This window comes from Chenopodium quinoa, unplaced genomic scaffold, assembly GCF_001683475.1.
Source record: "Chenopodium quinoa cultivar QQ74 unplaced genomic scaffold, ASM168347v1, whole genome shotgun sequence".
Classification (NCBI taxonomy): domain Eukaryota; kingdom Viridiplantae; phylum Streptophyta; class Magnoliopsida; order Caryophyllales; family Amaranthaceae; genus Chenopodium; species Chenopodium quinoa.
Window position 1 is genome coordinate 9,218,139 of NW_018743331.1, and position 26,268 is coordinate 9,244,406.

At 36.2% G+C, this 26,268-nt stretch overlaps 3 protein-coding genes across 3 annotated transcripts; all 3 read right to left on the minus strand.

Moving 5' to 3' along the window:
- Positions 1-11,442: 11,442 nt before the first annotated feature.
- On the minus strand, positions 11,443-13,006 carry LOC110737905 (40S ribosomal protein S23-2). The gene is made up of 2 exons (XM_021918251.1): positions 12,548-13,006; positions 11,443-11,662 (listed from the first exon to the last, which is right to left on the minus strand). The coding sequence occupies exons 1-2, from the start codon at positions 12,656-12,658 to the stop codon at positions 11,522-11,524; spliced, it is 252 nt and encodes an 83-aa protein (XP_021773943.1). The 5' UTR covers positions 12,659-13,006; the 3' UTR covers positions 11,443-11,521.
- Positions 13,007-15,520: 2,514 nt separating this feature from the next.
- LOC110737611 lies at positions 15,521-17,132 on the minus strand. The gene is made up of 4 exons (XM_021917944.1): positions 17,013-17,132; positions 16,706-16,862; positions 16,508-16,660; positions 15,521-15,762 (listed from the first exon to the last, which is right to left on the minus strand). Exons 1-4 carry the CDS (start codon positions 17,130-17,132, stop codon positions 15,521-15,523), a joined length of 672 nt encoding a protein of 223 aa, XP_021773636.1.
- A 3,719-nt stretch (positions 17,133-20,851) lies between these two features.
- Positions 20,852-23,348, minus strand: LOC110737613. Its single transcript, XM_021917945.1, has 4 exons — positions 22,866-23,348; positions 21,916-22,532; positions 21,677-21,849; positions 20,852-21,240 (listed from the first exon to the last, which is right to left on the minus strand). Exons 1-4 carry the CDS (start codon positions 23,346-23,348, stop codon positions 20,852-20,854), a joined length of 1,662 nt encoding a protein of 553 aa, XP_021773637.1.
- Between the last annotated feature and the right edge of the window lie 2,920 nt (positions 23,349-26,268).

The window sequence follows — 26,268 nt, forward strand, 5'->3', positions numbered from 1 at the left end:
AAACACTTGAACATAACCGTTCCTAGTGGTTCGACCCCTTGTATATGGGTTTGTTAAGTGATTATAAATTTTTTTTAGCTTTATGGAGGATTAGTCAACGACCTAGTTTTCCCTACGTCAAAATGGCGCCGTTGCCGGGGAACGATGTCTATGTTTGAGTGTTTTTGATTGCTTGGGTCTAGGTCTTTGTATATACTTATCTTTTGTTTAATTTTTGTTTGTTTTGTGAAAAGAAAAATAAAAAAATGGCATGTCTCTCATTTCCTCAATATGACAATGAGCCTATTTGTGAATAAGGGATTTATCAATTATAATTGTTGTAGTATTTGGAAGGCTTGTGAGATTTGTTATTTGGTTTGAATGAGCAAACTAGGGATGAAGTTGAAAGCATGCATAATGGTGAATTTAGAGAATTATCAATAGATGATGCTTGGGATTTTTATGTTTGGTTTGCTTGGGATGTCTATAATAGGGGTAATCATGATCCTAATATTGATGTGTAATGTCTTTATTCATCTAATATTAGCATGAATTCCCATGAATTGTCACATGATCCCATTATTGAACTTAGAACAAATGATTTCAACTCTATTTCCCCTATTTCTCATGATGATGAAGTACATGCTCAAGTTGATGCTAATGGTGTGTTTCAATATTCTTCATTATTTACCGTGTCTTCTTATGCTGTGCTTTGTTCCCTCAATGACAAATCTCATGTGCTTGGTTGTGCCCCCATTCCCCAATGTGATGAATATGCTCATGATTTTCATGTTGATTCTTCCAATCTTGGTTGTGATCATGCTTCCCTTGTTGAACCTCAACCTTCACACCTTTTGAGTCTCTTATTGATATTTTTGAATCTCAAATTAGGCATATTGAGCTTGATAATGATATTGGGCCTAATAAGGAGTTGATTCTTCATTCTATGAGAAATTAAGTAGAGATGATGAAAAGGAGTGAGGAGCACATTGAGGAAGCAAGAAGGAGAAATGGAGAGCTAGAAAGCCAATTGTGATCTTTGATGCTTGTGTGAAAATTTCAAATCCAATGTGTGTGTTGAGGATGATGATGATGTTTTTGAGCAACGAAGAGTGTGTGAGGATCCTATTAGTGAGCATAGGAGTGAAGGATAGGGAGTTGAGAATGATGATGATGATGATGATGATGATTTTGTGAATCTAAACTCCCCTTCCTATGTTGATAGTGTTGAGTCTCAAGTGCATGATTGTCATTCTTCTATCCATGAGTATATGAACTCGTTTAAGGTTATGTCTATAATGTTCTTAGAGGTTCAAATGAAAACTCATAGTCTTTTGAATGAGTTCATTGAGAATGCTTCATGGGAGAGAGATGAGTTTGAAATGAATTTGCATCCATTCATTCATGGTTTTGAGACATTGGGTTTTAAGGATATTGAGGGAGTTGTTGTTCATTGTTGCGATGGAGAGGATGATGTAGTTTCTCTTGGAAGTTGGATGTTTGAGGGAGATGGAGATCATAAGTGTCCTTCTTTTGAAGATTCAATGATTGACTTCCATGCTCTTATTGGTGAGGAGAGGAATGGTGGTGAGGAAGAGTTCATTTGTGAGACCATTGCTCCTATCCCTTCTTCTCGTGTCCCCTTTTCAAGGAAATTTAACCATATCCCCTCCTATCCTATGTCCCTCCCTTCTTTTGTCAATGAGCCTATTGGGGACCCTCTTGTCTTTGATGTTTTTCATGTTCCCCACTCATTAATTATTGAGGAAAAGGGTGATTCTGCCACCCAAAAACATTTTGAGGAGAGTTTGCCTTATTTTTTTTCTTCTTCTTCTTCTTCTTATTTTTTTTTAAATTTCCTTTGCTTCTTCTTTTTCTCGGCATCTCTCTCCTCATTTGCGTGCACTATCCTTGTTGCACGCCCTCTTTCCGTCATGTGCTTACTTACGACCTTACGAGATGTGTAGTAGTGCATTTGACAACCTCTTGCGTTCATTGCAATATTATTTACTAGAGCGGTCACGCTTGGACCTTAAGCAAGCCTTTCTCGGGAAGTAACCCATGTTTTATTGCTTTCATTTTCTTTTCTTTTTAGAATAGATTTTCTCTCATGGAAATGTTTGCGTGCCTTTTTCTAGGTACATAACTTGATATACGTTGATGCATTGGTTTGGATCAAGAATCAAGGAAGTTTGACTCCACTTTTGCTAGCATATGGACAATGAGATTCAATTCTAGAGGAAATTAGCTTTGAAAGGTTAAATTGGATCTTATGTGGGTATTTACTCCCACCAATATCTGGTAATATCTTTCCTTACCCTTCCTCTTATGTTTGTTGGACATATGATGGTTTGTTGGATTGATTTCTTTCTTATCTCCTCCCATGAATTATTTGATTTATGTTTGAGCATGTTGTCTCATTCAAGCTTGGGGGAGGGTATTCTATCATGTTTGGTGGGATTTTGATTCATATATGCCATGCACAATTGTATATACATTTCCATGTTCTTTATTTTGAAAACTCCAAAAAGATTTTTGTTTCTTTAGGAAAATTTGCATTATGTTTTGTTTTGTTCTTGCTTTGGACATAATACTTTTGGACTTGTATAATTGAATGCCTTTCTTCTTAAATGGTAACGGTGTGCACGGTTTGAGATATGCTTGGTTGATTCTAGGATAGAGTATGCTAAGGTAGTGTGTTTAGAACTTTTGGGACCTTGAAGCTATAGTCTACTTGCTTCTTATAGTGGATTTGAAGCTAATAGTGAGTTTTTGCTACAACCATCTGAGGTTTCATTTTTCTAGCCTTCAACCTTTATTGCTTGAGCGACACATGGATCCTTGGCTATCGCTTACTTAATCTAGAATTTGACTTTTATCTCCCGAGATCGCGATCGAACCATTTGGGTAGGACGAAGGCATCTTTTCGGGGTTGTAATTTTTCCTTTTCTAGGATTAGATTTTATATTTTATATTTTTGGTTTTGGGTTTGAATTTGCCTTCTTGCTAACCATTTGAGCCTATTACCCTCTTTCCTAGCCATATTACTAGCTTTTGAGCCATTTGTTTCATTTTTGTTTCCATCTTTGGTTTTTTGTGAAGCTAGTGGTCATAAGTTTGTTTGGTAATTTTATGAGGAAATGTTTGGAAGTGGTTGCTCATTTTGTAAAGCAAGTATGTGTTGTATTAAAGCTTGTGAATAAAAGCAAATGCAAAGTTGAAAAGGTCGTCCATAGTTAAAAAAGGTGAGGACTATGTAATAAAGTATAAAAAAAAAGAGCAAAGCAAAAGCAAATGCTTCAAAGAAAATAAAAAAAAAGAAAAAGAAAAAAAAATGAAAAGCACAAAAATATTTTGATGGAAGTGTGATCTCCCTAGTTTAGAGCATTGAGGACAATACTCCATTTAAGCTTGGGGGGAAGCGTTCTTACGCTTTTTGTATATATGGTTGTGATTTTTGCTTTGAATAAGCTTGGGGATGTTGGTGTTTTTGTTTGGTGATTACTTGATTATGGTGTTGAGGATTGATAACTCTTTGCTTCAGAATTTAGGTATACCACCAAATTTCAAATTTTAGCCTACCTTTACCCTATTTTCCCATACGTTACAACCCTTCAAAGACCTTTTGACCTTTGTGGTTGAGTCACAAGTCGGTGGAAGGAGATAGGAGTCAAGCTTATGGAGCGGTTTGCATAGTCAAGATGTCGAGTAGCCCTAAGATCTCTTCTTTCCCGGTTCCTTCGAGGAATCATTGAGATGCTCACTAAAGGTGGATTTGAAACTAGTAGGGAGAACCGGTAAGATTGTTTGGGATGAAGGTGAATTGTGTCTTATTAGTTCTCTATGCTTAGCATATTTTATGTTTCAATCAACCTTGGATATCTTGAAACGTGCACTCCATTAATTATTTAGAAAGAATTGCATCCTTTTGTGCTTGTTCATTTGCAAAAAGTCCTTTCAAGAGCATATGTTTTCTTTATTTTTCTTTTGATTTCCTTTTTATGCTTTGCCTTGTTTGTTTTTTTTGGGAGAGTTATGGGGTAAACTCTTAGGAAACCCTTACGAGAGCATCATTCGTCCTCTAGGGCGATTTAGGGGTTTGAATGGCTTGTCTTTAGTTGCTAAAATTGACCTTGATTCCTACGAAAGTGAGTTAGTGTATATTCCCATCTCTCCTTTTCTTTTGTTTGTTTGAATAAGCTCATCATTTTACTTTTCTTCCTTTTGTTTTGCTCGAGGACGAGCAAAAGTTAAGCTTGGGAGAATTTGATGAGTGCCATTTATGGCACTGATTTGATGAGTTTTAGGTTTTTTTTTACCTTCCTTTCATAGCTTTCCTTCTTAATAAATGCTTAGTTTTATTCATTTTCTCCTTAGTTTCCTTATTCTCTTTTATTTTGTGTTTTTATGGATTTTCTAGTGTTTTCTCCTTTATTTGTTCTTTTTTCATGGTTGTAGGTATTGTACGAGGTTCGGGTCTTGATATTTGTGCTTAATAAGTTGGAAGATGCCTTTAGAGCAAGCTTATAGCTTTGGGAAAGCTCAAGAAGTAAGAAAGTGGCATGCTCCAAGTTCTAGCTCTTGCGCTCTCGAGCTGCGCTCTCATGAAACCATGGTGTTGAACCCACCGTCAAGTCCATTTGAATCTGTCATGCTTAGTGACTATCATGGAGACATTGCGTGCGCGCACGAGGAACTATTTGCAAGCGCATGAAGCTACGAGGAACTCGAAGAAACCCGATAGAGCGCGGGCGCGCATCCACCTTGCGTGGGCGCGTCTCCCTGGTTTCCGGATTTTCTCGACTTCGATTTCCCGCCTCTTATAAATACTTATTTTAACCGATTTTTGAAGAGGACGTTTTTAGACATTAATTTCCTCATATTTTTAGCTTAGTTGAGAGTTTCTCTCTCTAGTTTTAGGGTTAGTTTTAGGAGTAGATTTAGAGAGAGAGAGTGAGAGATTGATTATGCAAGGGTGACAATTGTATTGAAGATCTTCTCATTTGTCAATGAGTATTTCTTATTTAATCTCATCTTATTGCTTTCTTTAATTTCATGTTTGTTTGATTTGGTTTTGATTATTGAATCTTGATTAGTGTAGTTGTTCTTCAATATTTGTTGATCCTTGATTTCATATACTTGCTTTGATTTGATGATGGATTGTAGTGAGTAGTTGCTTGCTAGGGATTGGGTAAAGCTTGTATGATTGATTGATTGTGATTAATTTGGGAATTATGTTGATTGATTGTTGAGATAAATTGATTGATGGAATGGTGCAAGTGCTTTGGATTGATAGGAGTAGCTAACCTAGATTTCCATGCTAGATTGCATTGTGATTCCTAATGACATGACCACTTGATTTAGGAATTGCTTTTGTTGATTAAATTGAATTGTGATTCTCCTAATTTGTTATTCATAAAGGAATCCTAATTTAACGATTAGGCGATAGCCCTTTGATTCAATTGATAGCTTTTACCATTAGTCTTCACAACCATTGATTAGCTTAACTTTCCTAAGTTGTTGCAATTGTCATGATTACTTGTTGATCCCCATTCCCTAGTGTTTCATTTGTTTACCTCTTTGTTTTGGTAGTTGATTAGTATTGGTTACTCTATTCTTCGCCCTTTCGACCTAGCTTAGGCGCATATTGGAAACACTTGAACAAAACCGTTCCTAGTGGTTCGACCCTTGACTTACCTCTATACTTGTTATGGGTTTGTTAAGTAATTATAAATTTTATTTGGCTTTAGGGAGGATTAGTCAACGACCTAGTTTTCCCTACGTCAATTATTTCAAGGTCTCCTAGTTCAAATTCAATCAGGTTGGATAGGAATTCCTTATCTTTAATATTTATGGGAACATCCTTATAGACCCTAGTATAATGAACCACAACCCTATTTGGAAGTTTTATAGGAATATTTATATTTTCTACAGTTTTTAGACAATGCGATAGTTTTGGAAGCATAGTTTTAGAAATGAAAGAATATGTTACACCAGAATAAAAAAAAAACTTTAACAGGAACCGAGTTTATAGAAAATGTACCAGTAATGACATCTCTAGCTGCGTTAGCCTCACGCGAACCCATCACATTAAGCTTTCCTGGTGTTCCACTCGTGACTTGCGTGTTACCACCATTGGTATTCTTATTCCCATTATAAAATTGCGTCCCCTTATTCACTTGATTCCCATTACTCCCTTGACCTCCTTTCTGCTGATTCGAGTTCTATCCACTACCCTTAAATTGGTAGTTTCCTTGACCCCCTTTATTCTTAGAAAAACACTTATATGCCCAATGCCCTTGCTTGTTGCTCAGGTTACAAGTGACTAAGTTAGCCTCACTATCTTTCCCTGGATGATTGTTGGAACATCTCTTACAATAATATACCCTCTAGTTACGATCTCAAAATTGCGCCCACCTTGGTTGTTCCTATTGTTTTGGAAATTATTGCCTTGGTGATAGTTAAACTTTTGCTTCTTAAAGTTATTCTGGTTCCGAGACGGTCTAGAACTAGTCATAGGCTCCTTTCTTTTATCCATAGCTCCAACTCAACCTTTTCTACTTTCTCCTTCAACTCTAATGCATGTAGATGCCCTGCTCTACCTTACAACTCATCCAAATTGTCAAACACCTGTCCTGACAACTTGCTTTGAAGAGAAAGAGGTAATCCCGTCTCAAACCTTCTAGATTTTTGCCTATCAATAGCCACATTATCTTCAAAAAACCTAGACAGCTCGATAAACTTAGTGTAATACTCAGCCACCGACATACTCCCCATCTTAAGTTCCAAGAACTCATCAGCTTTCTGCTTCTGCAAGAATATAGGGTAGAACTTATCCCTCACTTGCTACTTGAACACATTCCACCCAAAATTAGGTAATGCTCTCACAGCTTGTTCATTCTGCTGCCACCACAGATCTGCTTCACCCCTTAAGTAATAAGTTGCAGTACTCACTTTGGACTCGTTAGGACATGCTACTGCCACAAACAACCTGTTAAACTCTCTCAGCTAGTTTTCAAGGATAATTGGGTCAGGTTCTCCCTAGTAAGTAGGAGGTTTGCTTTGGGCTATCTTCTTACACAACTCCCCAGCAGGGTCGGGATTGTTATTGTTATTCCTTGCAGCTAACTGTTGAGCTACAACGGCTAATTGCCTTACTACCTCATTCAGTTCATTGTTATTGTTGTTTCTCCCTGCCATTCTAGTCCTCTTGAACAAAGAGATGACTACTAATAGGTTGGTCACAACTCTCTTATACTAAACAACAACCAAGCTACTTTAATTCAAGCATACAAGCAGTCGTTTTGAATTACAGTAGAAGCAACTACTCATTTCTCCTACTAATAATTCAACATATTGTTTTGGTTGTCATGCAACCATTTCACTTAGGTTAATACATCATAAAAAAATGTTTTTAAGTCATTTCCCTTGATACCATTTATAGAAAATAAAGGTAATAAATGACGTTCGATAAGGTTGTTGAAATTGGAAATAAATATAAAAAATAAATAATACTTTATTGAAATAATGAAAAGAAATTTTTGGAATATCCCAAATGTAGCTTTGCTACTTATTACTCATGCAGTACTTTATTAAACTGTAACTACGAATGAAGAATGAAATAAATACTTAAAGCACTAAAGATAGTTGGTCTAAGATCTTCAAATATTGACATTGTCAATCTTGTCCTTTATCTCCTTGTACTTCTGTGGATTATACTCAAGATCACTCCCATTATCACCATTATTGCCCACATCATCATCATCAACCTCATCTTCCTCAGGATCTTCGTCAGACTCATCAGATTCTAAGTTAATGACTACTGGAGGGCTTGGAGGATTTGGATTAGGAATGATTTCACAAGAAGAATCTCCAGATTCATTATCTTGCTCCATTGGATCACCTTGACTCTCATAAGTGTGCTAAGGTTCTGACTCAGACATAGAATGATCCTAGAAACCACTATTCTCACAAATTTCGAGCAACTATAATACAATTTGAACCTTACTAATTAACCCAATTTAATGGTTTAAAAGCAATAAAACCTTTTCTTTAAGTGAGTACTTTTAATCGTTTAAAAAATTCCAGCATACTTATTTACTATAAAACATCACTAATAGACTAGAAAATCATATTTAAATCATTTAAACCTTTTTTCCTTTTTATGGGTAATCAAACCCTAACAGAATAATTAAAAAGTAGTGCATATAATTAAATTTCAGCATTAATCGAGGGCTTAAAACTCATTTAAAACATGTTTAAATCATTAATTTAACAACTACAACAACCTAGGATCAAACCTTAACCATGTACATTAAATTCCCAAATTCTAGGGTTTGTAATTAAATTGGGGTTTTTAATTAGATTAAAATTTGAAAATTATAGAAATAAATTAACAACATCAACTACCCAAAATAAATACCAAAACATAATCAAAATCATGCTTTAAATTAATTAAAACAAGCAAGAAATAAATTAGGAAAAGAAAGAGTTTTTATTTTTCTTTTAATACCAAGCCGTGAGGAGATAGAGAAAGAGAAGAGGAGGGACGGTGGCCGGCTGGTGGTCGCCGGCTGCTGCTGCTGGCCGCCGGTGGTCGGTGGTGGCGCCGGTTTGAGGGGAAGAGAAGAGAGAGAATGGCGTGGGAAAGAGGGGAAAAATAGAGGAAAAAGGAGAGAGAAAATAAGAGGAAAACTTTTGGGGGTTTTGTGAAATCTGACAATATGATTTTAGTGTGTAAAATTCTTAGGGTTTTAAGGTATTTATATCCCCCTTTTTAAAACAAAAACACTTACTTACCAAAACCGCCATTAATAATCCTATTTCCCCTTAACTTCTCCCTTGAGGCCAACTTGTTCGGCATTTAAGTGTTCTTTAATTCCCAACAATGATTCAACAATTAAATTGATGCTGACCCAATTCAAAACAGTTTTATTACCTTAATTAATGACTCATATTATTTTATACACACTTATTTGATATTTAAATAATTAATTGTTTAAAATGAAATGAATAATTTTTAAAATAAAATGAATAAAATAAATAATTTATACATATAAAAATATTATAAAATACGGAGTATTACAGTCTACCCCACTTAAAAGAAGTTTCTTTCTCGAAATTTGAGCACGAAAATAATAAAACTTTGTTCAAAACTTGTTTAAAATTACACTTTTTCACCCACTTAGTAATTTTTTTTTAATATTTATAGTTGTTGTACTTTTTGTAATCTTTCTTGTTCTCTTTCTTTCTAAACTATGTATAAAATTGTGCAAAATGTACTAAAAATGCACACAAATGCTTGAAATGAAGGTAAAAAGTGGGAAATTCTACCGCATTCTTCCCCCCTTAAAGAAAACGAGTTACGACCCCGTAACTGAACTAACCTCAACTAATTCTGGGTATTTCTTTCTCATTTCATCCTCAGCTTCCCATGTCGCTTCCTCAGTTTCTTGATTCGACCACCAAACCTTTACAATCTTAACATCCTTCTTGCGCGTACTACGCACTTTACTATCAAGAATCCTTACTGGTCTTTCTTCATAGGTTATGCTTTGGTCTAATTTTATTGTTTTAGGTTGTAGGACATGCGACTTGTCTGGGATGTACCTTCTCAATTGAGAAACGTGAAACACATCTTGTACCTTGTTGAGGTCCATAGGCAATGCCAATCTATAAGTGACTTTACCAATCCTTTGCAAAATATCATATGGTCTAATGTACTTTGGAATCAACTTCCCTTCTTTCCAAATCTCATCACTCCTTTCATTGGTGAAACCTTAAGCAATACCTTATCACCAACTTGAAATTTCTCTTCTCTACGCTTTAAATCCGTGTAACTCTTTTGTATATCTTGAGCAACTTGAATCTTAGCTTGGATTTCTCTCACTTGCTTCGTAGTTTCTTTTATTAATTGAGGACCTAGAATTATTATCTCACTAATGTCACTCCAACACCGTGGACTTCTACACTTCCTTCCATACAAGGCCTCAAATGGTGCCATGCCAATGCTTGCATGGTAACTATTGTTGTAAGAGAATTCTACCATGTCTAAGCTATCTTCCCATCCTCCTTGGTAATCTAACACACATGATCTTAACATATCTTCCAAAGTTTGGATAGTACTCTCAGATTGTCCATCCGTTGCAGGGTGGAATGCTGTACTCATCTTCAATGTCGTACCAAAGTTCTCCTAAACACTTTTCTAGAGTTTTGAAAGAAACCTAGAATCCCTATCAGAAATGATATCCTTAGGAACACCATGTAGTCACAACATTTTTGATGTAAGCCTTTGCAAGTTGTTCCATTTTCCAAGTCTCCTCATTGGTATAAATACTACCAATTTGGTAAGTCTATCCACCACTAGGGGTGTACACCGGTCCAAAACCGGACCGGACCTGGACCGGACCTGTTTGGACCGGGGACCTGAATTGGGTAATTATGAGGACCGGGGACCGGACCTGAATTAACAGGTCCGGTTCCGGGCTAGACCTGAAAAATCAGGTACGGTCCAGGTTTGGACCTGAATGGACCTGTTTTGTGATTTTTTCGTTTTTTTTTTTATTTTTTTTAATAAAAAACTTGTTGGACCTGCATATGGACCTGCGTATGGACCTGTTTTGTGATTTTTAGACCTGTTGCATAATTAAATAATTACATACAAACCAAAATTATTAATCACAAAAGTACAAAACTACATAAAGTCTATAAAAGTATAAAGTCCCAATTCTCAAACACCAAAAATACCAAAAAAAAAAACATAAATTCGATATGAAGTACTTTTGGCTATCTGAAACACAGGAAACACTCTCTTATTATCCTTCATGCTGCGCCTATAACTCTCTGCCATCTTGGAAGCCCTTTTCTTTTCTCCAGGTTTAAGATCCCGCCTATTCGATATGAAGTACTTTTGTTTCCACTCCATTGTCACGAACAAACTGTTTCCATCCATCTGTAAACACCAATGGCCTTTCATCATATGTACTCGAGAGTCTGATTTTCCATTTGTGTTTACTTGGCGCTATAAGTGTACACCACGGGGAGAGTTTCTCCTTGAAACACTCCATGAACTTCTGAGGAATATTCTGCAAGAAATGTTCACCAAAAAATTCAATCAAGTGAGCTAATATATATTAATAATATAAGTGCAGTTGCTTTCATAACACTCCATGAAGCATACCTGAATACAAATGCCTAGTTAAGCATCATCTTTGAGAATGAATGAATGGTTAATTGTTGTGTTTTAAAGCAATTTTTAGGAGATCCAAAGACCTTTTTTTTTTTAAATGCAAGATCATTAAAAAGCTGATCTTGTTAACATAAATTCCGGAAATTTTCATGACATCGTTAAGAGAAGTAAATAAACCAATTGGAAATATAAGCAAATAACTAAGAGTATAGAAAATCATCTTGAATAGACACGGATAGAGCACAAAACAAAGTAGGGAGGGTGTCTCTTTTTAAGGATGCTCAGTATTCATTTCAAGACGGTACAAGTTTCATTTGAGTAGGCAAAATTTAAGACAAAACCAACAACCTTAACCTAGGACCTGGGTTTTTCCTTCTTTTCCTTGAACAGAGCTAGAAGAGAGACACCAGCAACCTTGACAACCTTAAATCGGACTCCAGGAATATCTCCCACAGCATGTCCTTTACGACCAAATCCAGCAATCAACACCTCATCCTGCACAAACCACATTTTCTTAGTATGGAAGGAAAAACAGAGCTAGATAATATCAATTTCAAAGTCAAATACAATATAATCAGGTAACAAATATTAGACAAAATTCCACAAACTTCTGCATGATCCACATTTTCAGCATGAATCTACACCCAAACACAACATTAAACTACATACATATAACAGAAGACCTTGACTTCTTTTACCAATCAGGTAACTTCTTTAGTAAAAGGGAACAGTTTATCGTTCTTTGATAAGAAGTATGAATTAGCATTATCTTAGAACAACTTTTTTCAGATGATTTGCTCATGAAAGGATAAAAAACCAACAGTGTATGACTGATCTTAATTGCTCAAGCTATATACTCTCCACCGCAATACTGTTATGATAGTCTTAAACCACAAAAATAAAGCTGCACATGTACTGAACAGGAGTGGGTGCAGGAGTACTGACAGAAGAATCAGATAAACCAACACAGAAAGAGTGCGCACTATCATGTTTTATATGTTTCTGGATAAACTGTTATCAAGAGTTTATGATATGAGTATAAGAAAAGCATTGTTACTAATAATAAACCTTCAGTAATCAGATGCCAGTATTTCTCCAAAAAATCCACAACAGAATTGACATTATTTCTACAATGGTTAACAAATAACTGGAGTTGTTTAGACTTTAAGAGTTTCTACAAAGGTTAACAAATAATTGGAGTTGTTTAAACTTTAACAAACAACATTATTTCTAACACGGTTAACAAATGACAGTTAACAAACTGCTAGTGTATCACTAAGTTTGTGTCGAAAGGCACAAAATACCAGCAAATTCACAACCAAGCAATTTATGAAACAGTAAGTGCATATATGCTTGCAGACATTAATAGAACGGACTTACATTTTCCTCAATGAAGTTCAAACAACCATCATTGGGCACGAAAGCAGCAATCTTTTTTCCATTCTTAATCAACTGCACACGAGCACACTTTCTGATAGCAGAGTTGGGCATTTTTCTGCAATGATAAGTTTATGCAACAACGCTTATATAATGACTAATAACATAGAATTTATGCATCCGAATGCATAAAATGAACTATTCAATTTGAAGCCATGCCAAAGGTCAATGCAAAGTACTAGATAAACACTAGACTACTAGATGTTTACAATCTAATCACTACTTTCTCTGCTCTTCTGATTTTATTAAACCCTAAAACCCTAAACTTTAAACTAAAAAAAACCAAAAAAAAAACATAAATTCGAAGATAAACCATACTTGTTATCAATTCTAAACATTAAACCCTAAAACCCTAAACTTTAAACTAAAAAAAACCAAAAAAAAAAAACATAAATTCGAAAGAAATTCGAAAATAAACCAAAAAAGAAAAAACATAAATTCGAAAACATTGAAGTAAAAAAAAGAAATTCAACATGCAAACATCAAATAATCATTATAAGCAATTGAAACATGAATAAACATATAAATTCTAACACTTAATTCATTATTTCGAATACAAAATACCCAAACATAATTAGATAATTTAGATTTACATTAAAAAAAAAAAAACTTACCGGAGAAATGGAAAATCGCGCAGTAGCTGTCTCATGCGGTGGTCGGTGGGCGCCTGGGCTTCGCCTGAGAGAGTGAGGAAGGCAGGAGGTGTCGGCGGTGGGCGTTGCCGCGTTGGGCTGAGACTGGAGACAGTCAGCGTGACTGCGTGAGGGAGAGGGGGAGACAGCCTGTTTGTTAGGGTTAGAATGAAATGAAAGAGAATTCAAGCGTCACTCAAGCAGCAGCGTTATTTTGATTTTTGAATTTTTTTTTTTTTATTTAAAAATACAATTTTTCTGGGTTTCAGGTCCGGACTTGAAAACCCCGGGTTTAGACCGGGTCCGGACCGGAACCGGGAACCTTGATTTTTAAGGACCGGGACCGGACCTGAATCAACAGGTCCGGGTCAGGTCCGGTCCGGATCAGGTCGGTTCAGGTCCGGTTTCAGGTCCGGTCCAGTTTTTGTACACCCCTATCCACCACAACCTAGATGGTATCATTTCGATTCTTAGACTTAGGTAAGCTAGTGACAAAGTCCATCAAGATGAAATCCTACTTCCATGCTAGGATCTCGAGTGGTTGCACTATTCCCTGTGGTCTCTTATTCTCTATCTTAACTTTCTGACAGGTTAGACATTTTGGCTACAAACTCTACCACTTCCATTTTCATTCTAGGCCACCAATTCACCTTTTCAAATCCTTATAAAGCTTGTCTCCTCCTAGATGTATTGAATAGGGTGTATTATGCCTTTCTTCCATCAACTTTTTCTTTAACTCCTTAAACTTTTGCGGTACACACCACCTTCCCTTGAATTGTTATACTCCCACCATCATGGATTTTGAAATCAGTCGCCTTCCCTTGCTTAATCTTCTCCCTTATGCGATTTAATTTCTCATCCCCTACTTAGTTATCCTTAATCTCATCTAATATCGTTGGTTGGATACTCAAATTAGTAAGCATTCCTTCCAACGTTCCATGTGGTACTACCTCGAGGTTCAACTTACTCATTTCTCTTCAAAGCTCATCTGTAACTGCCAAATCGTTCACCCCATGAGTTACTTTACGACACAAAGCATCCGTGACTACATTCGCTTTACCCTCGTGGTATTGGATATCTAAGTCATAGTCATTGAAGAATTATAACCACTTACGTTGTCTCATGTTCAATGTTGATTGAGTGAAAAGGTACTTCAAACTCTTATGGTCTGGGAATATCCTATATTTCACTCCATATAAATAATGTCTCCATATTTCAACGCAAACACTATTGCTACAAGCTCTAGATCATGAGTATGGTAGTTAACTTCATGCTTCTTTAATTATATCGATGCATAAGCAATCACCTTCCCATGTTGCATCAAAACACATCCAAGTCCGTTCTTAGATGCATCACTATACACACCATAAGAACCACTTTCATCTGGTAAGGTTAACACTGGCGCTGTTTTCAAACTCTTCTTCAAGGTTTGAAATGCTTCTTCACACTTATCACTCCTAATGAACTTAGATTCCTTCTTCATCAATGAAGTCATAGGTCTAGCTATCTTTGAAAAGTCCTTCACAAACCGCCTATTATATCGAGCTAGGCCTAAGAAGCTTCGAATATCTGACACACTCTTGGGTTTAGGCCACCCCTTCACAGCTTCAATCTTTGTAGGGTCTACTTCCACTCCCTCCTTAGATATAAAATGTCCCAAAAATGCTACCTTCTCCAACCAAAGCTCACACTTCGAGAATTTGGCATACAACTGGTTAGTCCTTAAAGTAGCTAACACTGATCTCAAATGCTCGGCATGGTCCTCCTTATTCTTTGAATAAACCAAAATGTTACCAATAAACACTAAAACGAATTGGTCTAGGAAAGGATGAAACACTTTATTCATCAAGTCCATAAAAATGGAAGGTGCATTTGTCAACCCAAAAGGCATTACTATAAACTTATAGTGTCCATATCTCGTCCTAAATACCGTTTTTGGAATGTCCTCTTCCGAAATTCGTAGTTGATGATATCTAGACCTCAAATCAATCATAGAAAACACAGCTGCACCCTTCAACTGATCAAACAAGTCATCTATCCTAGGCATAGGGTATTTATTCTTTATGGTTACCTTGTTCAACTCCCTATAATCGATGCATAACCTCATGCTACCATCTTTCTCTTTCATAAACAATACAGGAGCTCCCCATGGTGATGCACTTGGTCGTATGTACCCCTTCTCCAATAAATCCTGTAGTTGTTCCTTTAACTTACTCAACTCTACATGTGCCATCATGTATGGTTCCTTAGAGATAGGTGTTGTTCTAGGTACTAAGTCTATGGTTCATTTTGGCGGCATATCTGGAATCTCTTCTGGAAACACATCTGAGAATTGCTTCACCACCTCAATATCCTCAGGTTTAGATGGTTCCTCATATTCCAAGTTTCTCACACTACATAAATAGATTGGGTTCCCTTTCTTCATATACTTTTCCAACTTCATCACAGAAATGATCTTAGTGTGTTTGGGTTTTCCTTGCCTCCAATGGGTTACGAGCTCTCCCTGAGCCATTTTAAGTGGATTTTCTGTGATTGACATCGAATCTCAGCATTATAGCGACATAATCAATCCATTCCTGGAATTATATCGAGGTCTCCTAGTTCAAATTCAACCAGGTTGGACATAAATTCCTTACCCTTAATCTTTATAGGAAAATCCTTATAAACCTTAGTACAATGAACTATACCCCCCAGTTGGAAGTTCTATAGGATTATCTATGTCATCTACAATTTTCAGACGATGCGATAGTTTTGGAAGCATAGCTTTAGAAATGAAAGAATACGTTGCACCAGAATCAAACAAAACTTCAACATGAATTGAGTTTATAGAATATGTACCAGTAATGACATCTCTCGATGCGTCAGCCTCACGCGAACCCATCACATTAAGCTTCCCTGGTGTTCCACCTTTGATTTGTGCGTTCCCACCATTAGTATTCTAATTCCCACTCTGAATTTGCGCCCCCTTGTTCACTTGATTCCCGTTGCTACCCTGACCTCCTTTCTACTGATTCCAATTCGATCCATTACCCTTAAATTGATTGTTTCCTTGACCACCTTTTTTTTTAAAAAAAACACTCGTATGTCCTGTGTCCCTGCTTGTTACACAGGTTACAAGTGACTAAGTTTCCATCACAGTCCTTCCCTGGGTGATTGCTGGAACATCTCTTGCAATAGTATATCCTTTGATTACGATCTCCAGGTTGGTTCCTATTTCCCCTAGGAATGTTGTGCCCACCTTGGTTGTTCCTATTGTTCTGGAAGTTATTACCTTGGTGGTGATTAAACTTCTGCTTCTCAAAGTTGTTCTGGTTTCCATATGGTCTAGAACTGGTCATAGGCTCTTTTCTTTTCTCCCTAGCTTCCAACTCATACTTTTCAGCTTTTTCCTTCAACTCCAACGCATGTAAATGCGCTGCCCTACCTTACAACTCATCCAAACTGTCAAACACTTGCCCTGACAACTTGCCTTGGAGAGAAAGAGGCAATTCCCTCTCAAACCTTCTAGCTTTCTGCCTATCAGTAGCCATAGTATCTTTACCAAACCTAGACAACTCGATAAACTTAGTGTAATACTCTATCACCGACATACTTCCCATCTTAAGTTCCAAGAACTCATCAGCTTTCTAATTTTGCAAGAACATAGGGTAGAACTTATCCCTTACTTATTCCTTGAACACGTTCCATCCAAAGTTAGGTAATGCTCTCATAGTTTGCTCATTCTGCTACCACCACAAATCTGCTTCACCCCTTAAGTAGTAAGCTGCACTACTCACTTTGGACTCATTACGACATGCTACTGCCATAAACAACTTATTGAACTCTCTCAACAAGTTTTCAAGGATAGTTAGGTCAGGTTCTCCCTGGTAGGTAGGAGGTTTACTTTGGGTTATCATCTTAAGCAACTCCCCAGCAGGGTCAGGATTGTTATTCCTTTAAGCTAACTATTGGGCTACAACAGCTAGTTGCCTTACTACTTCGTTCAGATTATTGTTATTGTTGTTTCTCCCTGCCATCCTAGTCCTCTTGAATAAAGAAATGACTACTATTAGGTTAGTCACAACTTTCTTGTAACTAGACAACAACCAAGCTACTTTAATCCAAGTATACAAGCAGTCATTTTGATTTATAGTAGAAGCACCTATTCATTTCTCCTACTGATAATTCAACACATTGTATTGGTTGTCATGTAACCATTTCACTTAGGTAAGCACATCACAAAAATATTTTTGAGTCATCTCCCTTGATACCATTTACAGAAATAAAAACAATAAATGACACTTGATAGGCTTAGTTGAAGATTGAAATGAATAAGAAAAGAATAAATAATACTTTATAGAAAGAAGGAAAAGAAATGTTTGGAATATCCCAAATGTAGCTTTTCTACTTATTACTCATACGCAGTACTTTACTAAATGTAACTATAAATAAAGAATGAAATAACTGCTTAAAACAATAAGAAAAAGTCAGTCTAAGATCTTCAAATGTTGACATTGTCAATCTTGTCTTTTATCTCCTTGTACTTCTTTGGATTATACTCAGGATCATTCCCATTATTACCATCATTGCCACCACCACCATCATCATCTTCCTCAGGATCCATTTCTTCATCAGGGTCTTCGTCAGACTCGTGCGATATTAAGTTAATAATTACTGGAGGTCTTGGAGGATTTGGATTAGGAACGACTATGCATGAGGTGTCTCTTGACTCATTATCGTGCTCCATTGGATCACCTTGACTCTCATAAGTTAGCTCAGGTTTTGACTCAGACATGGAATCATAATTTTCTGAAGAATAGTAAGGTGCATTTTGTTGTGGAGCTGGATCACCGAAGTTATGGTAAGGTGGAGGATAAGCATCATATTGAGGGTTAAGATAAATAAATTCTTTGTGAGCAATGTAACGGTATAAGTATCTCCAATCGGCTCCCCACTGACCATTAGAGTCTTTATACTTAGTATAGTTAGCAACACCATTAGGCAAATGAAAATCACGAAAGCGACTCTTAATAGCCTCATAGGGAGGATAGTTAGGCAAGCAATGAACAATCATGGCTGAGACACAGTCAGGTTGGTTAAGATGCCGCTCTCCAAACACATCAGATCTATAAGAACAGAAAAAACGAATCCTGCTAATATAATTCCACACATGCTCATAGTCCTTAGTTGCTAAAGTGCCCATGTCATTGAATCTACTAGGTAAATCAAACATCCTGCAAGGTATTTTGGGTCATGACTCAATCAAAAAATTCTTTTTCAACTCAAATGTATAGTTCCTTGCAAAAATTAAAGTTTGGTGTTCAATCGTACATTTTATATTAATCCACATAAACATGCTTTCACTTAAATACATATCATCATTCAACATGCTTGAACACCTTGCTTAAATAAAACATGCACATAGGAAGACATACAATTCTAGCCTATATGCCCCTTTCTTTCCTACCCAATCTCACCACATGCTTTTAAAGGCGATTAACACATAGTTACATACCTCAATTCCTTCGCATTCTTGCACACATAATAATTTTTTTTAAAAAAAAATTGATCTTTATTTTCGGAAATTAGTTGCTCGAAGTAATTAAAAAAAATTCGGACCCCTATATTAAAAAAAAAAAGTAAAAATTCGGCCCTTAAAATTAAAAAAAAAATTCGGACTAATAAAAAAACAAAAGAAAGAAAATTTTCCGCCCCCTTAAAAAAAATCGGACCTCTAAAAAAATATTTTCAAACTTAATTAAATAAGCACTTGGCCAAGCTTTAAAACATAGGTACCTAAAAAAAAGGTTTTTAGCCTTAGTGGTATTAAAATCTAACCAAAGCTCCCAAATACCACTTTGTAATACCCTGGTAATTTCCTCCTTTTGAAAATACTCTTTTTACTCTAAATAAAACCCTTTTTAGGAAATAACCAAAATATTACAGTCACCGTGATAACGGTTAAGACTATTTTTCAAAGTCACACAGCGGAAGTCTAAAAGGTAAAACCAGTCACCGTGATAATGGCTAAGGCTATTTTTCAAAGTCACACAGCGGAAGTCTACAAGTTAAAACCAACTTTCAAAATAAAACTTGAGTTCACAACCTCAAAACGAAAGTAAAATAAAACGTTCACAAGTTGGAACCAATTCAAACATGACTCTTTAAAAACCAACTTAAAAATAAAGCATAACAATGTTAGTCCGTAATCAATAAACCAATAATTTAAAATATAAAACTAAGAAAGCATAACAAGTAACTCTTTGCACTTATTCCCTTCATGGTCTTCATGCTTCAAGTACTTGTAACTTTCTCTTTATTTCAACCCCTCTACTCACCATATAAATGGGTCATAGTAGGGCCAATCCAAAGGAAAGCCAAAAACAAACACAAAAGTACGAATTAGCAAAAGTTGGGTAAATATGCACCACACTAACATGAATATCCTAGCATCAATAAAATAATGAAAACATGCTCGCAATTCAATCACTAGTCAACTTACCTTTGACTCATACTAACAATATTAATTAATAAATAATAATTTTGGATTACACATCGAACAATATTAATTAATAAATAATAATTTCATTACCAAAAAGGGGGGAGGGAAAGCCCTCATACAACACACCAACAAGGCAAAGCCAAAAACACAGCCAACCAAATAACACCAACAAACTACAACACCCAAACAAAAACGGGGTAAACAAACAACTAAACAACACTACATTGTACACTTAAGGTTTTGTAATTATTTACAATCTTTCCTAGACCATTTATGAGAGATTAGCTGTGGTAATCTACCACAAATTTCCTGCTTGATAGCTCGCACCATTATACTAGGCAACATAATAGCTTTCTGCCAAAGCGCATGATTCCTAGTCACCCAAATGTGGTAAGTTACAGCAGCAAGCACTGCAAGGATTGCTTGTTGCTGCACTTTAGAAGTCATAACCCTTCTCTATTTCTTCCAGGCCACCTCAATTCCAACGTGAGTCATCTGAACATCCAGCCAAGCACAGATCTCTTTTATACATTTTAAACTGTAAGGGCAAGTATAGAACAAGTGATCTTCAGTTTCACGCTCCTCCTCTCACAGTAAGCACAAATCATTGTCACAGAAACCATAGCTGCACAGTTTAGTCTAGGATCTTAGTCGTTTTTGAATTGCTAACCAACATATCATGGAATGCTTTGGAATATTAAACCTATTCCATACCCAGCTAGTCCAAGGCTGCTTATCACCAGATCCCAAAAGCCACTTATAACAGGTAGCAATTTTCTACTTGCTATTCATCCACCTATTATCAATAAAACCTTGCTTCAGATCATCCCTTACTTTATAGAGCATTTTCCAGCCCCTACTATCCCTCCTTTTAGGAACCAGATCCCAGATATCTTGCTCCTTAATGTATACACTATGAACCCACTTGACCCAAAGTGAGTCCATTTTCGTTGCAATTTTCCAAGCATATCCACCAAGAGTAGCCTTATTCCACTTAATGTAGTCTCGAATGCCTATGCCTCCCTGATTCTTAGGTTTGTAGACCCAATCCCAAGCAATGGGGGGGATTTAGCAAGGACAGTTGCACCATCCCAAAGAAAGGCTCTAAAAACTTGAACAATTCTCTACATCACATTAACTGGAATGAGCAGAACCTGGGCCCAATACGTGTGCAGGCTCATAAGAATTGAATTTCACCAACAAAGCTCTTGCATCATAAGAAAGATGCCTACTGCTCCAACAATGAATCTTATGAAGAATTTTATCAATCAAAACATCATACTCTGCAGATTTGAGCTTTCTAGTATCCGATGGAATACCAAGATATCTAAACGCACAAGTACCTTGAACAAACCCAAAAAACTCCAGGATTCCTTGTTGAACAGTCTTTGGAACACAACCAAAGTAAACAGTTGTCTTTTCAGAATTTACCTGTAAACCTGAACAATGTTCAACAGCTTTGAGAGCTTGGATCAAAAGAGAAACAAACTTCTTATTCCCATAGGCAAATAACATTAAATCGTCTACAAACATTAAATGATTCAAAGCAAGCCCAGAACATCTATGATGAAATCTAAACTACCTCTTTTTACCCACTTTTCTAAGCAATCTTGAAAGGTACTGCATAACAATTACAAAAAGCAGTGGGGATAAGGGGTCTCCCTGCCTAATACCTTTCTTCCCTTTAAAGTATCCATCCAGCCCACCATTCAACATTAAAGAAAATGAAGGAGTAGCACACAATGCATCACCCACCCAATAAAAACCTCAGGAAAGTTCAGAGCTCTTAGCATTTCAGCAATGAAATCCCAACTTATAGAGTCATAAGCCTTTCTAAGGTCCACCTTTATAGTACCCCTTGGTGGCCTCCCTTACAGTTATACTCCTTAAGCATATCTTGGCAAATCAAGATATTATTAATGATAGATCTTCCACTCACAAACACACCTTGATTCTAACTGATCAATCCAGGCAACACTTCTTTTAACCTAGCACAGAGCATCTTTGAAATGATTTTGTATAGGACATTACAACAAGCTATGGGTCGAAATTGGGAAACTTTGTCATCATTTTCAACTTTGGGAACAAGAGTCAAAGTAGTATTGTTGACCTGCTTAAGCATACTCCCATTTCTGAAAAAAGCAAGCACAATAGCAGTAACATCATTCCCAACCACACCCTAGAAAGCTTTGTAGAACTTGCTCGAAAAACCATCCGGGCCTGGAGCTTTGTCATCCTGGATACTCCAAATAGCATTCTTTACATCATTACTAGAGAATGGCCTAGAAATACCCAACCCAGCTTCATCAGATAACACTTGCCCTTCTGAAATAACTTTTAGATGCACCTTGCCAGTAGCTGCAGATTGAGACCCTAGTAGATTAGTGTAAAAATCAATAAAATCAGAGCTTATAACATCCAGATCACTATGCAACACCCCGACATTGTCCATAATTAAATACACATTATTTTGAACTCTTCTCTTTTTCAAACTTGCATGAAAGAACGCAATATTAAAATCTCCATCCTTGAGCCAATGGAACTTTGCCTTCTGCTTCAGGAATTTGAATCTAGCACTATGAGCTGTTTCATAAGCATTCCTTTCCTCTATTTCCAACTTAATGAAATCAAGATTTCTAGGCTCATCATTTAGCTGAACCCGTACTTCCACCAATTTCTTATGAGCTTCAGCATCAGCCACCTCAACATCTGAAAAATGAGTCAGGTTCAAATCCTTTAAAGCCTGCTTGACACTCTTTAGCCTCTTCACCACTTTAAACATCTCTATACCATGAACATCACTCGACCAAGCTTCCTACATAGAGCTCAAAAACGCAGGAGAGTCAATCCACATATTATAAAACCTAAAAGGCTTCTTGGAACTTCTAACCCTTGAAGAAAAATTAATGACACATGGAGAATGATCAATGTCTCCTTCTGCATGAAATCTGGCTTGTACATCTGGAAAAGAGTCCTGCCATACACTATTCACAACCACCCTATCAATCCGAGAACACACTCTAATAACACCATCTTGCTTATTATTCCAAGTGGAAAAGAACCCTTCAGTCTTCTAATCCATTAGGTTACAATCCTTAAGACATTCTCTGAACTGCTCCACCTCCACCAAAGTGACTGGTGAACCAACCTTATCACCAAGATTTAACACATTATTGAAATCTCCTCCTATCATCCAAGGCCCATGAATATTTCTTCTAATACTTCTGAGGTTATCCCATAACTCCATTCTTTGACTAGCCTCATTTAAACCATACACAACCGTATAATCAAAAGACCACCCAGAAGCAATATGCCTTGCTACCAAGTGAAACAATTGACCTAACATCAACATGAAACACCCCAGGCATCCATATATAACCCAAATTCTCCCTCCCCTATGCTTCGAGTAATTAGTGATAACACTCCAATCACCCCCAAACTTGGGAAAAACACCAGCAAATTTTCCATCCTTCACTTTAGTTTCAAGAAGCCCAAACAGACCAATGTTATGATGTTTCAGGAAGCAAAGTACATCACACACCCTACTAGTCTTATTAAAGCCTCTAATATTCCAAAATCCCCACTTATCCATGAGAAGTAACAACTCCCTCCCCACTTTCATCCATCCCATTACCATCCCCACCCAAACCAGGATCAACATCTTCAGAGCTTATCCCAACCTTCTGAACCCCCACATTACTCCTTCTTTTCTCAATTACAACTCCCTCTTTCCTTGAGTTCCCTTGACTAGTATCCACCCCTAAAATTTGCTAGAAATCAGTAACCTTCTTCTAAATAGGTCTCCATACCTTTCTCTGACCAGAGTTACTCTTTTTTCATTGTTCTCTAGCCAACACTTTATGATTAGGACACTGCTCATGCTTATGACCCATACCCTTGCACATGGTACAAATCACAAGCCAACACTCAAACACCACCTTCTGAACAATACACACTCCTTTCTCATTCTCAAACTCACTCTCATCAGGTAAATCTTCATTTATAGTAACCTCCACCATCATTATAGCAAAAGCCAAATTATATTTATTAGTTGTGGCCTGGTCTGTTTTAACTAGTTTCCCAACTAATATAGCCAGCTTCTGCAATGTACTCTGACCCCAATATCTAAGGTCAAGCCCTAGAAATATTATCCAAACAAGAACCTCTTGAACAAATTCAGCTCTAATATCCAACCCAGACACCCATTCCTTATTATTACATGAATTCTATTAAATAACACCGGGTCACCAGTTAGAACCTTGTCTCTCCCTTCAACAGACCTAAATCTTACCAAGAAAATACCATTACCTACCTCCAACACCTTGTCAATACCCATTTTACCCCATACTCTTCTAACAAAGCCATTCATCATAGAGTAAGGTGGTTTACTACTCAACACATAGAAAATCAAGGCAGAGCTTCAATATTCAACGTCAGGTAGAATATCTTCATCGAACGGGTTTCCTTCCTTGAAAATAGCCCATTAAAATATTGAGCTTCCAATTAGGGAGCTACCCTAATTGGCACGTACTATGTCCCCTTATGACGGAATTCCAGCACATTAATAATAAAAGAAAGTAGAGCGTCCTATACCCTTGTAAAAGCTATGGTTAAATATAAAACCCCATAACTCCCCCATATGTTCATACTCCAGGTTTATACGTTCCAAGAGTTTTGGTGCGTATCCTCTTACACTTTGTGTGATTTACCAATTTAACTTGTGATGACTCCAACTAATCAATCAAGAACAAACATAATAACAATCAACATGTACATCCATTTAATTCTTGAATTAATTAGTGAGCACATACTATTTATTTTAATTAAGGTTCCTTGCCTAGTTTTGTGCACAAAATTGCTCGATTACTACCTTAGTGCATAAGATGCACTACTAAACTTCCTTGACTCAAACTCAACTTACATGAGTGAGTAAATAATTAAACTAGCTTCTTGACTCAACACCAATAATAAATGGGTGAGAAATAAAATCATGAATCATGCTCAATAATTCTAACTTTTGCTCCTTGAAACATACATAAGCCTTGGTTATTAAATTCATGCTTTCATGTTATTTGAAAATAAAACATACTTGCATGATTAATGCATATTCAAGTTGTATCATGCCTCAAATAACATATTCCCATGCTTGCTTAATAATTCATGATCAACCATCATCAAATCCAAGCATATAATCAACCAAACATGCTACTAATTGATCACTTAAACACACTTTATATTTCTAGCATTATACTACGCATACACAATTAATCTTATGCGCATACGTACCTTGAATAATACCTAAACTCGGTTACACTCGCTAGAAATCACCTAGCTCAAAGGTTCCTAGAAATAAAAATACATAACAATAATTAATCCACTATTCTCATAAATTTCCAGCAACTATAATACAATTTAAACCTTACTAAGTAACCCAATTTAATGGTTTAAAAGCAATAAAACCTTTTCTTTAAGTGGGTGCTTTAAATCCTTTCAAAAATACTTAGTTTTCATGACTTAAATACAATTCCAACATACTTATTTACTATAATACATCACTAATAGACTAGGAAATCATATTTAAATCTATAAAAACCTTTTTTCCTTTTTATGGGTAATCAAACTCTAACACAATAATTAAAAAGTAGTGTGTATAATTAAATTCTAGCATTAATTGAGGGCTTAAAACTCATTAGACACATGTTTAAATCATTAATTTAACAAGCACAACAACCTAGGATCAATCCCTAACTATATAATTAAATTCCCAAATTCTAGGGTTTGTACATTGGGGTTTTTGAGTAAATTAAAATCTGAAAATTATAGAAATAAATTAACAACATCAAATTCCCAAAATCAATACCGAAACATAATCCAAATCATGCTTTAAATTAATTAAAACAAGCTAGAAATAAATTAGGAAAAGAAATATTTTTTATTTTATTTTATTTTATTTTTTTAAAACCAAACCGTAAGGAGAGAGAGAGAGAGAAGAGGAGGGATGGTGGCCGGCTGGTGGTCGCCGGCTGCTGCTGCAGGACACCGGTGGTGCCGGTGTGAGTGAAAGAGAAAAGAGAGTGGCGTGGGAAAGAGGAGAAAAAGAGAGGAAAAAGAAGAGAGAAAATAAGAGGAAAACTTTTGGGGTTTTTGTGAAATCTGACAATATGATTTTAGAGCGTAAAATTCTTGGTGTTTTAAGGTATTTATATTCCCCTTTTTAAAATAAAAACACTTATTTCCAAAACTTCCATTAATAATCCTACTTCTCCTTAACTTCGCCCTTAAGGCCAACTTGTTGGGCTCTTAAGTGTTCTTTAAATCCCAACAAGTTGATCCAACAATTAAATTGATGTTGACCCAATTCAAAACATTTTTATTGGCTCAATTAATGATTCATATTATTTTATACACACTTATTTGATATCTAAATAATTAATTATTTAAAACGAAATGAATCATTTTCAATTTATAAATAAAATGAATTAAATAAATCAAATAAATAATTTATACATATAAAATAATTTTTTTTATTAAATATTTTTTTTAAGGTGAAG